This window comes from Enoplosus armatus, chromosome 13, assembly GCF_043641665.1.
Source record: "Enoplosus armatus isolate fEnoArm2 chromosome 13, fEnoArm2.hap1, whole genome shotgun sequence".
Taxonomy (NCBI): Eukaryota; Metazoa; Chordata; class Actinopteri; order Centrarchiformes; family Enoplosidae; genus Enoplosus; species Enoplosus armatus.
In genome coordinates, this window is record NC_092192.1 from 20,130,017 (window position 1) to 20,143,481 (window position 13,465).

The 13,465-nt window shown below is 43.0% G+C and overlaps 1 protein-coding gene across 2 annotated transcripts in view; it reads left to right on the top strand.

Annotated features, from left to right (window-relative positions):
- Positions 1 to 13,465, top strand: part of med13a (mediator complex subunit 13a) — a 68,869-nt gene that overhangs the window by 642 nt on the left and 54,762 nt on the right. For both annotated transcript variants that reach the window (XM_070916851.1, XM_070916852.1), the window contains exon 2: positions 8,380 to 8,614. In XM_070916851.1, coding sequence (XP_070772952.1) covers positions 8,380 to 8,614 — 235 coding nt within the window. The remainder of the gene's footprint in view (positions 1 to 8,379; positions 8,615 to 13,465) is intronic.

Sequence of the window (13,465 nt, forward strand, 5' to 3'; positions counted from 1 at the left end):
CAAACACCCTCATGCACTCCAGCTTGCAGCGTTCAGTTCTGTGGCTGAGGCTGGGGAAACCGCTGTGCATTTGCTGTGAAATGCTGTGTTTTTGTATAGCTGACAACACCTGGAGGAACGAATGTCAATGCCCAACTTGCACAGCTTGTCGATTAAAGCACGCCCCTCATGCTTTGCCTACAAAGCTTTTTTTTTTCTTTTCTTTTTTGGCAACAGGCATGTAACAAGATTGTTTGTGGTAACGGCATTTGTTTGCAAACGTTCATTATTTATGTAATATGTCATCATCTTGTTTGTCAGTGGCTTAATCTCCTTGGACTTGATTTTCTAGTATTCACACCAACTAAGGCACAGGCCCCAGGCTGATTATATAATCTCTGGCATACATTCCTGGGCTTTACAAGCATCTAGGTAGCTACATATCTGAGCCACACTTTCCTCTACTAGACACCACACTATTGATAGGGATGATGCGTTCCCCCGTTTGTCTGTCTCTGAATATCTTCTTCATCATATCATGTTGTCAGTTGTGGCCAGTTGACATTACCCTAAATAGTTGTGGTTGTGCTCCCACCCACTTGGAGTTCACAGGTATTCTTTTCAAATCCCTTGTGAGACAAACCGTGCAGCAAGCGTCCGCTGTGTAGTCCACAGTTTTAGCCGCTACAGCGTATCTAAAGGTGTTTCTTGAGTGTACAGAGTTCCATCTCTGGCCTGGATAATCAAGAACATGGTCTGTATGTGTTTGTTGTTGTAGTTAATTGGCTTGTCAGCAGGCTTAACTACAACTTTGCTTGTAGGTTAACTGAGGATTGTAATGCTACTCCATGAGCTCCTCTGAACATCCCGCTTAACAGTTGGAAGTTGTAGATGTGATTTGTCCTAAAATGTTAGAAAAAGTGTATTTTTATTATAGATCAAATGACACAGAACTACCATGTGGTGCGGTTGCAGAAGTTAAACCCACAAAGTGCATCGATCCTACATTGATTTGTAAATGTATGTATGCAAAAAAAAGTATTAAAAGTTGAGGAGCGAGAGTAGACATGCATCAATAGCAATGTTGCCATAGAATGTTGTATAATAACAATATATTAAAATACTACTCTGCTTTCACCACAAATTGACACAGCTTCTAAGCTGTCCGTCCCCTAAAGGTAATATTTCATTGTAGAAAATCCCCACTCTTTCAATACTACTTAGTTGGGTTGATTGTGTGCACTGAACTCATAATTACAATGTTTGTGACAGCACTTGAAAGCAGTGTTTGCTACAGTGGACAGACGAGGTAGAGGCTGGTAGTTGTGGTGCTGTGCCTGTCTGGCTGACATTTTCCTGCACACTGAGACTAAGCATAACACCACTGCTGTTATGACTCACTTGCTGAACAGACTCCACTTTGTGGTTTTATGGTGAAAGAATGCGAACATATTGTGGTAGTTTTTCACCCCTTAGTTTTTCGGTGGATAGTCCTATCCGGAGTATGATACTACTTGTTGCATACTTTATTTTTACTTCATTTTAAAGTGGGCTTATTGGAATTAACTAAGAGTGTAAATTAAGTTTATTTGTTGCCTTCATAATTATGCACATATGTAGCTGGTTTTTCATGAAATTTGTAGTTTTTGCTTCCCAGCATTTCAGCATCAGAGTAGGTTCTAATATTTACCAAAGCACTGTGTACCATAATGTGGCATACACTAAATGAAGAGCTGTGTGCCAAGTAGCTGAAATGAAACTGATGAATTTGCATTCTCCTCAACCAAAAGTGAAACGGAGCGAACATGAAACACTTGTTAGTTTCATGTTTGCTCCATGGCATGAGGGAGAGAGGTGACAGACAGGAAAAGAGACTTTGTGGAAGAGGAGCATCTGCAACATGATTTGAGCAGCTTCACCTGTTGCTAGTCTCATATCTTGAAACGCACGACGGCAGCTGTTTGGACACAGTGTTCCCTACTGAGACCCAGAACCCTAAGTGGCCAGGGGGAAGGTGAGCAGCTGGCACAATCAGGGGTCGTAACCCCCCCCCCAGTACGCGTCAACTCAGGAAAACTTCCTGCCTGTATCCAGTGTCTTTGGTCTTAGATTCCCTCCTAATGCAGCAGTGTGATTTTTGGCTTTAGCGTATGAAAGATAAAACTTCTAATGAACCACAAGCAGTTGCTCACATACCTGAGCATTTACTAAGACACAGGCAGGGGGGAAACCTTGTATATTCATAGCAGCGCAAGTCTTTGATGCACAGCCGGGAAAAGCATGAAGGTTGGAAGGAAATACACAGCTATCTGTGGCACCCTTTGTTTTGCACACATGCTGCCACTAATTTCTTTTGAAAGGACAGAGAGAACAACTGCAGAAGGCACATTTATCCTTGATAGAGCAATCTGCCTCGTGGATATTGTTGATGAGGAGTGGACTACTGACGTGTCTAATCTTTGACAGAGGGGCTATTCAGTTCTGCCTCTTCAAGCTCAGGGGTATGTAAGGACAGAAGTTGATGTTTTGTCTGTAGTCCACAGTTTGGTTTAATACACGTTCATTTGTTTTGTGCAAAATCTGATTTACGACATTTATGGCAATAAAAACAGAACAGAGGTACAAACTCCAAGCAATGTAACTCTTACATTGTTTCTACACCTTAACTTGTGAGATATTTCTTGTTTAAGAAGTAGTCCCTTCGAAGACCTCAGAAATCATATTTAACAGTTTTACAGCATTCAACTAAACTTGCATCCCCTGGATACAACAAATCCAGGAATTAGTGAATGTAGTTTTTTATTGGGATCAAGTTGTACAAGATGCATTTTGTTGGTAGAGTTAAATGCAAGGCAAACATTTCTACACATGCTTCCAATCAGTCTTTGTTTTGCAGTTTGATATCCAGCAGTGCTACACACACTTTAAAGCTGGGCTCAGACTTGAGGAGTTTTGGGACAATTTATCCCCAATTCAACCCTCTCGAAAATCAGAGGAGAAATCTGGACCTTAGTCGGTACCGATTTTCAGCCCAGATTATCTGGTAATGTGAGGGCTTTACAGTCTTAAACCTACCGATCTGCTCGCAGACTCATCGGGGCTGCCACGATAATTTTGAACGTTTGATATTTGGGAGTTAAAATCTGGATTATTACGTCAGGTTGAGGGTTGGATCCCTGGCTCCCACTGTCCACAGTGAGGAAGGAAGGAAGACATTTTGAAGTGTGACCAAACTGGAACGCGCGTTGGGAACCATTAAGGTTGAAAAGCGCTATATAAGTGACGACCATTTACTTTCCGAGCGGGACCACATTAGCCAGTGAGCGTTGCGTCCCGGAGCGGCTGACTGTGTTGCCAAGCTACAGTAAACATTCTAGCCCTTGAGGCTAACGTTAGCTAGCATACTACTGTTGACTGATACTAAAACTGACAGTTAAAATCACCACCCTCAGTTCTTACTGAAGAATAGACAACCCGTGTTGACCGCGTCCCCAATCATTTTCTCCACCAGACTAGTTTCGTTTTCTCTGTCTTTTTCGCACTGCAAACTAAACGTTACACTACAGCAAGTTGTTGCACCACGTCAGTCTCTTTTTTGTTTACATCTGCTTCTCCATGAGATCACGTGAAGAGGTGGCGTATAATCTTAACAATATCTTGTAGTGTGTGATGCGCCATTATTTTCAAATCTTGTAGTGTGTTCATGTTTTGAGATTAGAGAGAACATCATCTGTGTCCTTATGTGCATGATGCAACCCCATTTCAAAATCGGTTAGGATTTTAAAACTGCTGTGGTCTTTTTCCGTGTCAAGTTGATAATTTGTATATAGAAAGAAACTTTTAGTGTTTCGACTGGGACGTTTGGTTTTATTCTATTGTTTTTAGAATGATAGATTACATGAACAAATGATTAGTCTTTTGTTACCTCCACTATGAATCAGCAGCACAAATACTTGGCTTGCTTGCAGTCTTGCAGGGAGAGACCTGTTTCATTCATTCAGACGTTTTTTTGTCTGATTCTCTCAAAAAAAGTCCAGCAGGTTTTGACGTGTGTCGTTAAAACGAACTCATCCAGCTCTAGAGCAGCTTCAGATCCTCACTTTCCTGCTTTTCTCAGACGTGTAGTCATACTGGATATTTGGTAAGACTACCAACAGACCAAAAGTCAGCGTAGTCACTTTAAAACTTTATGGAGTTTCAGGGTGGGTCGAGTCTAAGTCCACCTTGTCACCACATCCACATAGCATTAAGCTAAGCATTTCACTGGACGTGTGAGGACTCGAGGTAAAACCTGTTTGCCTCGTGCTCTCTCGCATCCAAGCAGTGCAGAAGAGAAAAGGCAGCTCTGAATGTCAGTTAACACTTTTCAACTGCACACTGCAGCTGATCGACATTATGTATCACATAAATTGTCATTGTGCTGTAACAAATGTTTGCAGCACCTTCTTCTTCTCCAGTGAAACCAAACTACATTAGCATTTGCCAAGTATTGATCAAACTCAGTGTTTTACAGGTTAGTTATTGTCACTAATGGCACTTAGTGGCTTTCAGAATGGAATGGATTTCATGATATTATTGTCATATTTTAGACAAGGATCTAGCTATTTTAAACTATGAGGATGTTGTAATTTCCCCTGTTAAGAAATAACAATGTTGTGTGAGATGCATCCGCAGTGATCATTTATTGCAGAGTAATGATTATGAAGAATTGAGGTGGCTGTGACGGTTTGATAATGTAGTGTCTGTTATTGATAATGTTTGATGTTGAGGGGGGAGATGTCATCTGTAGCACTAAAATGATTAACACAATACATACATCAATAAGTCATTCATTACTGAGGATAATTTCTTGTTGACAGTAACACACAGCATTTAGTTACACGTTTTCCTTAATACCACAGTTGCTGTAGTGAAGGTCTTTTGTGCCATATATTCTAAAGGAAAGATTCATAATGTATTCAATTGCCTACTTGGCAGAGAAACTGCAGCATAGATGCAAACATCCTGATAGTGACAGAAACAGTCGCAAAAAAAGGTGATGAATAGAACTGTAATGTGACACGAAGAATCTAGCCTTCTGTGCTTGAAAGGCTGTTGTGTTTAGTTCACACATTAACAGCACAGCAGCAGCAGCAGAATTAATCAGTATTTTAGCTGTGACTGCTACTACAGTAGCTAAATCTCAGAAATGAACCAGGTCAAAGTTTCAGTGCCCACAGGATGTGGTCAGTTGGTTCAGGCTGCACCGCGTGTATAGTTGTACCGCAGTAACTGTTGTTAATAACAAGAAGCATGTCAGTCTTGTCTCCTGATACCAGACTGACTGTTAATTAAACAATTTAACCTTCTCATGACCACATGCATGGAGTTGCTTATTTGCTTGAATTTGAAGAATGCCGTGACTCTGTTACTTTTTGTTACCGATATCTGCAACAGCATACGCTAATTAAACTGGTTTGTCAGCTGAGAGTCTGTAACCAGCTTTTTTTGTGATTGTTACGTCTTAAATAACTTGCAGTTAATTGATAATCCAAGTTTTCACTAGTTCATTTTCATTTAATTGACTAATTAATTAATGGTCTTAATTGTTTGAGAACAGATTGTAACTGTGTAATTGCTGTACTACATTTTATTTGGTTGAAGGTTGGATAAAGAGCAGTTTGCATTGCTTCATATTTCTTGTTCTTGCAAATGTAACGTCTACATAGAAGAAGATACAGTAGGAAATGTTAAGGTTGAGAGGCCTTTTAACCCTCTTTGGTGCAAGTACAACACAAGACAAGGCGCTGTTATCCGTGGTCAAAACAACACTAAAAATAACTTTATGGTGTTATAACATTACCGTATATATTAGCTTGGTGGTTGGCGTGAGCCACTTGTCATAGTAGCGCTTCGTAGTAAGCTATATCGATATTGAAATATACTGATAAATTCGGTCTCTATTGATTACCGTGTTGCAAAATGGCACGCAGGAGTGAAAAACATCTGCTGTGTGCGGCTGTATTATTGGTAATGAGTATAATTGTGTGACATTGTGTTCCTTCCTCACTCTCTGACGTATCATCTGGTGCTTCCCTGGAAGTTATAGCAACTAGAGGGGGTAAAGGGGATATGACGCCATTGACGGGCGACCAAATGAAACACACCTAATAAAATTATAGAGTTTGAACATTGTTGGAAACATTTGGGATGATATAAGTATATAAGTCAACAAAATATTTAACATGGGTCTTGTTGTTTTTAGACATTTTAATATAGAAATATTAATATTATGCCTTTTTAAGTGGTCGTTGGTTACAGTTAGTTTGTCTAATAAGGCTTGAGAGCTACGTTAAAACATGAAGTGAACTTCTAAGGGGTATTGTAGACGAAGCAAGAAATTTTTGATAGTGTTAGAAAAAAAACATTTATGCAAATAATTGTAATAAATATAGATAAAAGAATTTAAAGCTCAACTAAGTGTGGAGTTGGCTACAAAAGTGCAAGAGTTATGGAAACATGTATTTGAATAAGAGTCATGTAATTCGAACAAAGGTATGCCCTGTCACCAGCCTGATGCCTGGCTGTCTGTGTGTGCAGCACATAATCACGTCTAAAAGTGTTAAACCAATATCTATGAGGAGGAGAGGCCCATAATAAAATCTGTAGGGCACTTATGAACAAAACCTTTTATACAGTGAAACACACAATACCATTGGGGACTGGCCATGGTCAGTAAGATGATGGGGGTGTTCACTTGATAATTGCCTGTCTGTACTGCTCATGATCTGGTTTCACAGTTAACCGTTGTCCCCACCCTCCGCTTTTGCATTGTGTGCACAGATGTTTCCTAGCAAGATGCAGGTGTAATGTAGTGCTTCTCACACTCCAGCAGGAAGGAGCAGCCTCGCTGCTGCCGCTCTGTCATTACACACAGACCTAGCTCCGCTGTTTGCACCTTGGAGCTTGTCCTCAGCATGTGAGGCAGCTTTTGAATTCCTTTGGAGCTCGACTGTTCATCAGAGATCATGATGTTTTGATCATGCATCTCGACAACTGCTGTTAAGTTATGATGACTCTACAATGCAACCTTGGGATTTTGTATGCTTGCCAGCCACGTTTTCCCTTGAGTTAGTGGTGGAGAACAAATTAAACACATGCTTTCTGTTTATTGATGATGCATACAGTGAATACTTCATAACTGTGGAACAACAATCTAGCCTGTATGCTGCTGTGGTGTATTACATGAGTCAATATAGTCCAAACTATTTTAAACTTCAGGTTTATTAATGATTTGTCCTCTTGTGTGTGCTCACTACGTCTTATGGCTTACTAACGCGTTGATGCGATTCAGCTCTGCTCCAGCGGACGCCACACAATGCTCTGTTTTGACAGTCCCCAACCTACCCCAACCCCCACCACCACCACCACCACCATCACAAGTAACACCACAAATCTCCCAGCTTATCCCTAGCCAGGCGAAAGACCACCACTTCGCCACAACCACGGGAAATCACTTGTTCAGGCTCAGCGCCTCTGCACTTGAGTTAAGATATCCCCTGAATTGTAATGGATTAATTGGTTGAATATACAGAGGGGCAGCTTGCCAACTCAGCCTGAACGGAATAGGACTAAACGGCATGAAAATGAAGAGTCCATGTTCGCACAGATTACTTGAAATGTCTACAAGGATAGATGGAGGTTCAAGATTGCCAGCGGAAATGGGGATGTACGCCTAAGGCACCGTGTGTGTGTTTTGTGGTAGTTAGTGTGTGTATGCTTACATGTGTTTAGGTAGACATGGGTAGTCTGTCGGCGCTTGGGTGATAAGCAGCAGTGCTAGCTAGCAGTGGAGCGTAATGTTCCTGCTTTAACACTTAATAACCCCGCCAGTGATTTACTGCCTATGAGGCTTTTTCCTGTGTGTTTTGTTCTCTCTATAAAAGCCAGACGGCGTTTATAGAAAGGCAAAGCACCCCCCAGCACTCACCAATAATGAGGATTAAGGTGGTGAGACCACATTTACCAACATTAGTTTTTTCCCCATTTGTGTTTCGAACGTGTTGTTCATGGTGATATTGAAAGCACCTGAAGCACAACTACAGTGTTCTTTGCAGATACAAACAAATGTCCCAATTCTTCAGGGCAATTTCTTTTTTGTATCAACGCACAGTGGTGCTCTATTTTGTTGTCATCTGTGTAGCTTTCTTTCTTTTTTTTTCAATTTTGACAGCCTGGGTGTCTTGTTGTCAGAAGTAGTTGGTGGGTGTACTGCCCCATAAAAGAGGATTAATACCTACTCTTTACACTCTGCTCAGCACATGTTTACGCAGAGGTGCTGAGTGGATCCTGAAGCAGCGACTCTGCACACTAACAATCTCTCTCTCTCCCTCCCCCCCCCCCCCCTCTCTTGTCTTGCAGGCTGACTTGACAGGGATCAAATGGAAGAGGTTTGTGTGGCAGGGTCCCACCTCTGCACCCATCCTCTTCCCGGTGACAGAAGAGGACCCCATCCTATGCAGCTTCAGCCGCTGCCTGAAGGCCGACGTGCTCAGCGTATGGCGGCGCAGCCAGCGGCAGGGCCGGAGAGAGCTTTGGCTCTTCTGGTGGGGGGATGACCCGAACTTCGCAGATCTCATCCACCACGAGCTTACAGGTTGGGACCCCTTGGCACACGCATAAGGGCATGTCAATTGGAAAAAATATTGTATGTTTTATTGAGCTATGCAGGTACTTCCTCTTTATGCTGCTTCCTCACTACATGGAGGTCAGAGGTCAGGGTCAGCTACTGAATAACACCCAGGGTGCTTGTAGGGATTCACTGATTGCCTTCAAGGGAACAGGGAGTGAGCTCTCTGACTCAGAGGTGTTTCTTACAGTTAAAAAGCAGTTAATTTACCCCGCTGCTGCATGATAGTTTGGTGGATGGTCAGCCAAGTTCTTCTTTCTAGTTGTTTTGGCAAATTAGATGATTAAAAAGAGGGAAAAGCCTGCTATTCAATGTCTCTGATTCAGTGCTGTGGCAAGAAAAATCACTTATGAATATGAAATTCACCTCCCCTACCAATGCACCTTTTGTTGGATTCATTCAAGGTTATATAGCTAAATGAGTGATGGCTGTAAAAGATAGCTGGAAGTGTAGAGGGCTCTCGGCTTTTGTAAAAGAAGCACTTGAACATCGATCACCTTGTCAAGATACGTTATTGGTTGTACAATGAAAAATGATACAGATTTCACTGCTTGATTGTCAGGTAGGCACAGGGGAGATACCCTGTAAGCGAGAGCCTCGGGGAAGTCTTAAAATCTGTGAGATCTGATACTTCCCTAATGCCCCCTCTTACCCTCCTCCTGAGTGATAAGATAGCGAGCCAGGCTGGTAGTGCCAACACCTGTAGGGCTACTTCCTCTCCCTGGAGACACTGCGCATCACGCAGTCTCATTATTGCATGTGTGTTTGAGAGAGAGAGAGCGAGAGAGAGAGAGATGTTATGTCTAAGTGGCCGCTACCCTACAACAGATGAAGCAGCACCTTTTTGCATTTTATTTTGACCAAGTAGAACAAGTAATCTAAGGTCACAGGTCGCCATTCCACAGAGGAAGTAACTGAAGGAAACTGAGCTCAGTCCGATTATAACTTGAGTGAGAAATGCAGCATGTGGGAGCGGCCATGCAGAAACGAGGCAAATGCATCCACCCCCCACTTTCTTCTTTTCCCTCTTCAGTAACAGTAACATTAGAGGTGGAGGATGGAAAAGGCCGTCTTTATTCATGCTCTCTGCCATGTAGATTGAACTTCGGAGTCGGAGCCAAGCACAGCCCGTCTGTGACCCTCCTTCATTATGGGACATTGTGCCTGAAGTGGACTCAAAATGGGAGCTGAAGGCTACGATGGGCAGCTCATTCAGGCCTAACGGGTCCTGGTAATTACCTGAAGCGTCTGGCTCAGGCCCTCTAATGTACTGCGCTACATTTCAAGTAGGAGGGGGTGGTATGGAGAATCTATATTTGGAAATTGTTGGAGTCAGTGTTATGTTCTCACACTGGCGTTGGGGAGATTAAGCATGATGAATTTTGTTTTTCAGGAGATAGATATTAGATAATGAATATTGACCAGAAACTCTGCGCCACATCTTCCTTCCGGGTATTTTAAAACAAAATGATGAATCATGTTTTGGCAGACCCGTGGCAGGTCTTGTTTCAGATGTGGTGTTCCTTGAATTCTTGATAAAACCCCACACCTGCAAGGCACCTATTCCTCTAGAGAATGACGTGGACACAGAGACATGTGTCCCGAGCACCTGATAAGACTTTTCACAATCCCCACGTTCCTCAAGTGTTTCGCACCCTGACTCAACTGTGTCTCGGTGTGAATGGTTCCCAGATGGGCGGTGTAATCCGTGTTTCCTGTTTGGAAGCTGCTGCTCCCTTCTCTCTAGTTGAAGACGTCTTCCTCCTCCTCCTTGAGCCTTTCCCTCTCCTGTAGCTGCTGTGGGGCTCTGCCAGTGAAGTGAAGCAGAGCAGCCTCTAGATGGATCTGAAGTCAGCCAGAGGGCTTGTTTCTCTCGTCCTCATCCCCCAACCTCTGATCTGCAGCTGCTGATCAGTGTGTTCAGGATGGTGTGTCCTGAGACCTGACAACACAGCCCGAGTCGGGACTGGAGGGATGTCGGGACCTCTGTCTAGATTGCTTTACCTGTATATGTCTACCTTTTCCTAGCGTTAGAAAAAGAAAAACCCTCACCCACACCTTTCCAATGTCTGAATTGAGGGGGTGGGGGGGGGGTGGCGTTTACACTCATTTCACGCCTTCTCTTGCTCTTTTTTTCATTCTTTACACGGCTATTTCTGTCACTTCTCATGTGAACAACAGAGTTCAACACTATGACTGTCTTCCAGGAGAAACTGGACAACACGTCGTACAAACCAGTTATTTTCTAGCATCATTCGCCCCTTAGTGCAGTGGACTTTTCAGTCCTTCTGCTAAGGCCCCAGATTCCTGCAGGTCTTCGCTCTGACCATCTAATTGGGAATAAGGCAGTGTCGCATGAATGCTGATAGGTCCTGGGCGCCAGGATTGAAGATCACTGCGCTGGCAGAGTGTGTGTGTGTGTGTATGTAGCCCAGGAAGTCGGGAGATGATTGACAGTCTGTTCCGTTTGTGGACTCTCCTGGGTGCTCTGCCTGTGGAGGTGTGAATCGACAAATACCAGCTAGCGTTGGCAGGGCAGACCATGGCAGGACCGGCCCGACCCGTGCACTCAACTGGAATGTCACAACTGTTGTTGCCTTTTAACTGCCACAATTTTTTTAAAATCCCACTAGATTGATGGATTTTTATTTTTTGCCTTAGGTCCCAGCCTCTCTTGGGAATTTAAAAAAAAGCTTTCTTTTCTTTTTGTGTAATTAGCCTCTTTTTAGTCTTTAGTGCAATGTTGGCGGTAAACATGAAAATCCGCTCTTTTCCTTTCATTTCGGCAGGCTGAAATGGCGCTTGCTCATTCCCCCCACCCCTTTCCACCCTCATTAGATTAGCGGCCTGTGAAAGTCTTTTAATTTTGAGCAAGTGCCATTTCTGTATACCAGTGTGCCAGTAATCCCTTCTCTCCAGGGAGATGAGGGGAGAAGGAGTGAGCTACGGAGATGAGTAGTGAAGGGCGGAAAACTTGAGGGATCTTTTAATGTCTGACACTTAATCACCATTGAAGGAACGTATGGGTAACCACCAAGTCCCATCTCTACACTGTTGGACAACCCGACTTGCTAGTACTAACACAACGAGAAAAACCAATTCTAATCTTCCCCCAGCCATGCACAGAGATTATTCCCAACAAGTGAATGCCATTGCTGAATCAACCCCCCCCCCACCATTGGTTGAGTATAGGCATGTATTCTTATGCAAATGCTTTGCTCTCTTCATCGTCCTCTCCCCTCAAAAGCTGGTGGAATATCCTGACCAGGAACATCCAAAGCGAAAGATAAATGGCTGCCTTTTCCTTCCCTCTAAGACCCACTGATCTCTTTTTTTTTTTTTTTGCATAGACATTAGTGGATGTCTGTCTGTGAGGGTAATTGCACGGTGGTACATTTCTCCACAGAGTTCTTACTAGTCTTTCCCGGTCCCTTTTCCCACCCTCCATAACGTCTTTCCCCTTTACGACGAAGTCCCACTGGGGCTTCCACTGCTGGCAGTCTGGCACCACATTTCCCTCCTGGGTCTTCCTCATTCACTGTTCCCTCAGCTGCGTGTGACTCTAGAGTGGTGGGCATGACGGTGCAGTCATTCTTTACCTTTCTGATTAAGTTTAAGGTGAAAAAGAGATTTTAGTAAGTGTCTGATTTAATGAATACATTGTTGTTGTTAAGGGGAAGGTTAAATGCGGGGAGACGGTCATCTGCTGTCCAGAACAGGTCATCAGTGAGCCGTCTCCACCATAGTCCCAGGGGCTCACACATCTATTCACTACTGGGTGTTGGGTCGGATCTCTAGAGAACGACAGAGAGTGATAGTGGGGGAGGGAAGAAGAGGACTGCATTTATAATGTCCATCTCCTCCGCCAGTTGATGACGAACACATTGTTTGGGATCCATCCAATCATTAAGGGAAGAAAGGCTCAATTTAGCAGCACTTGTGTGCTTGTTTTCCACAGCGATCTTCAGACAATTGTTTTGGTTTTTGCTGGTGTGCAGTAATTCTTGGAATTTTTCTAGCTTTGCCAAGTTCATAGAATTTTTTTTTTTTGTTCTTGTTTGACCACTCCCCTCTGTGCCTATTTGAATCAAGGGTGAAATAAAAACAACCCGGCGTTGCACCTCAGGGCAGAATATCCAGTTCCAAAGGGCATATTTCAGTAGTCTGCAAAGGCTGTGCTGGCTGAAAGCTTCACTGTTTTACAGGTCAGACTATTCTTTTCCTGTCTTCTATGAAGATCTCACAACTTCAGAAGGATTGAACTGTCCTCACATCTGTGAGAGATGCTCTGTTTGAAGCACTACCTGCAGAATACAGATGTTTGTTGACAACAAATCTCCACAGCATTCGAATACAAGTGCCTTGGATTTTTGTTGTCTATACAATGACTTTATGATGAACCACCTGACCTAGGTGAAAGATTTGATCTGCTGTTGTTTTTGTGTAAAACAGACTTTAATCCTAAAACAGAGAAAGATGATCAGTTCTTTTTACTGGAGGGAAAAAAAACAGCATGGACAATACAAAGTTATTTGGCATGTTGGTACCTTTAGGGCCTGTTATGCTAGAAAAGACAGCTATTCGACCATCCAGCATGCAGCTGGTGGAGTAAACTGTGTACTGGCAGCTTTACACCTTTTGTAGCTCAAGTTTGCATTGATCACCAGGGAGTCTGTACGGAAAAGAAACGGATCTGTTTCCTGCTCTCTATATAATCATAAGACAATTCCTGCCTACTCATATCAATACAGGAAACACTTTCTGAATCTAAAATAAAACTCTTGTGAAGTGATACTGCTGCCAAGTGTGTGACACCGA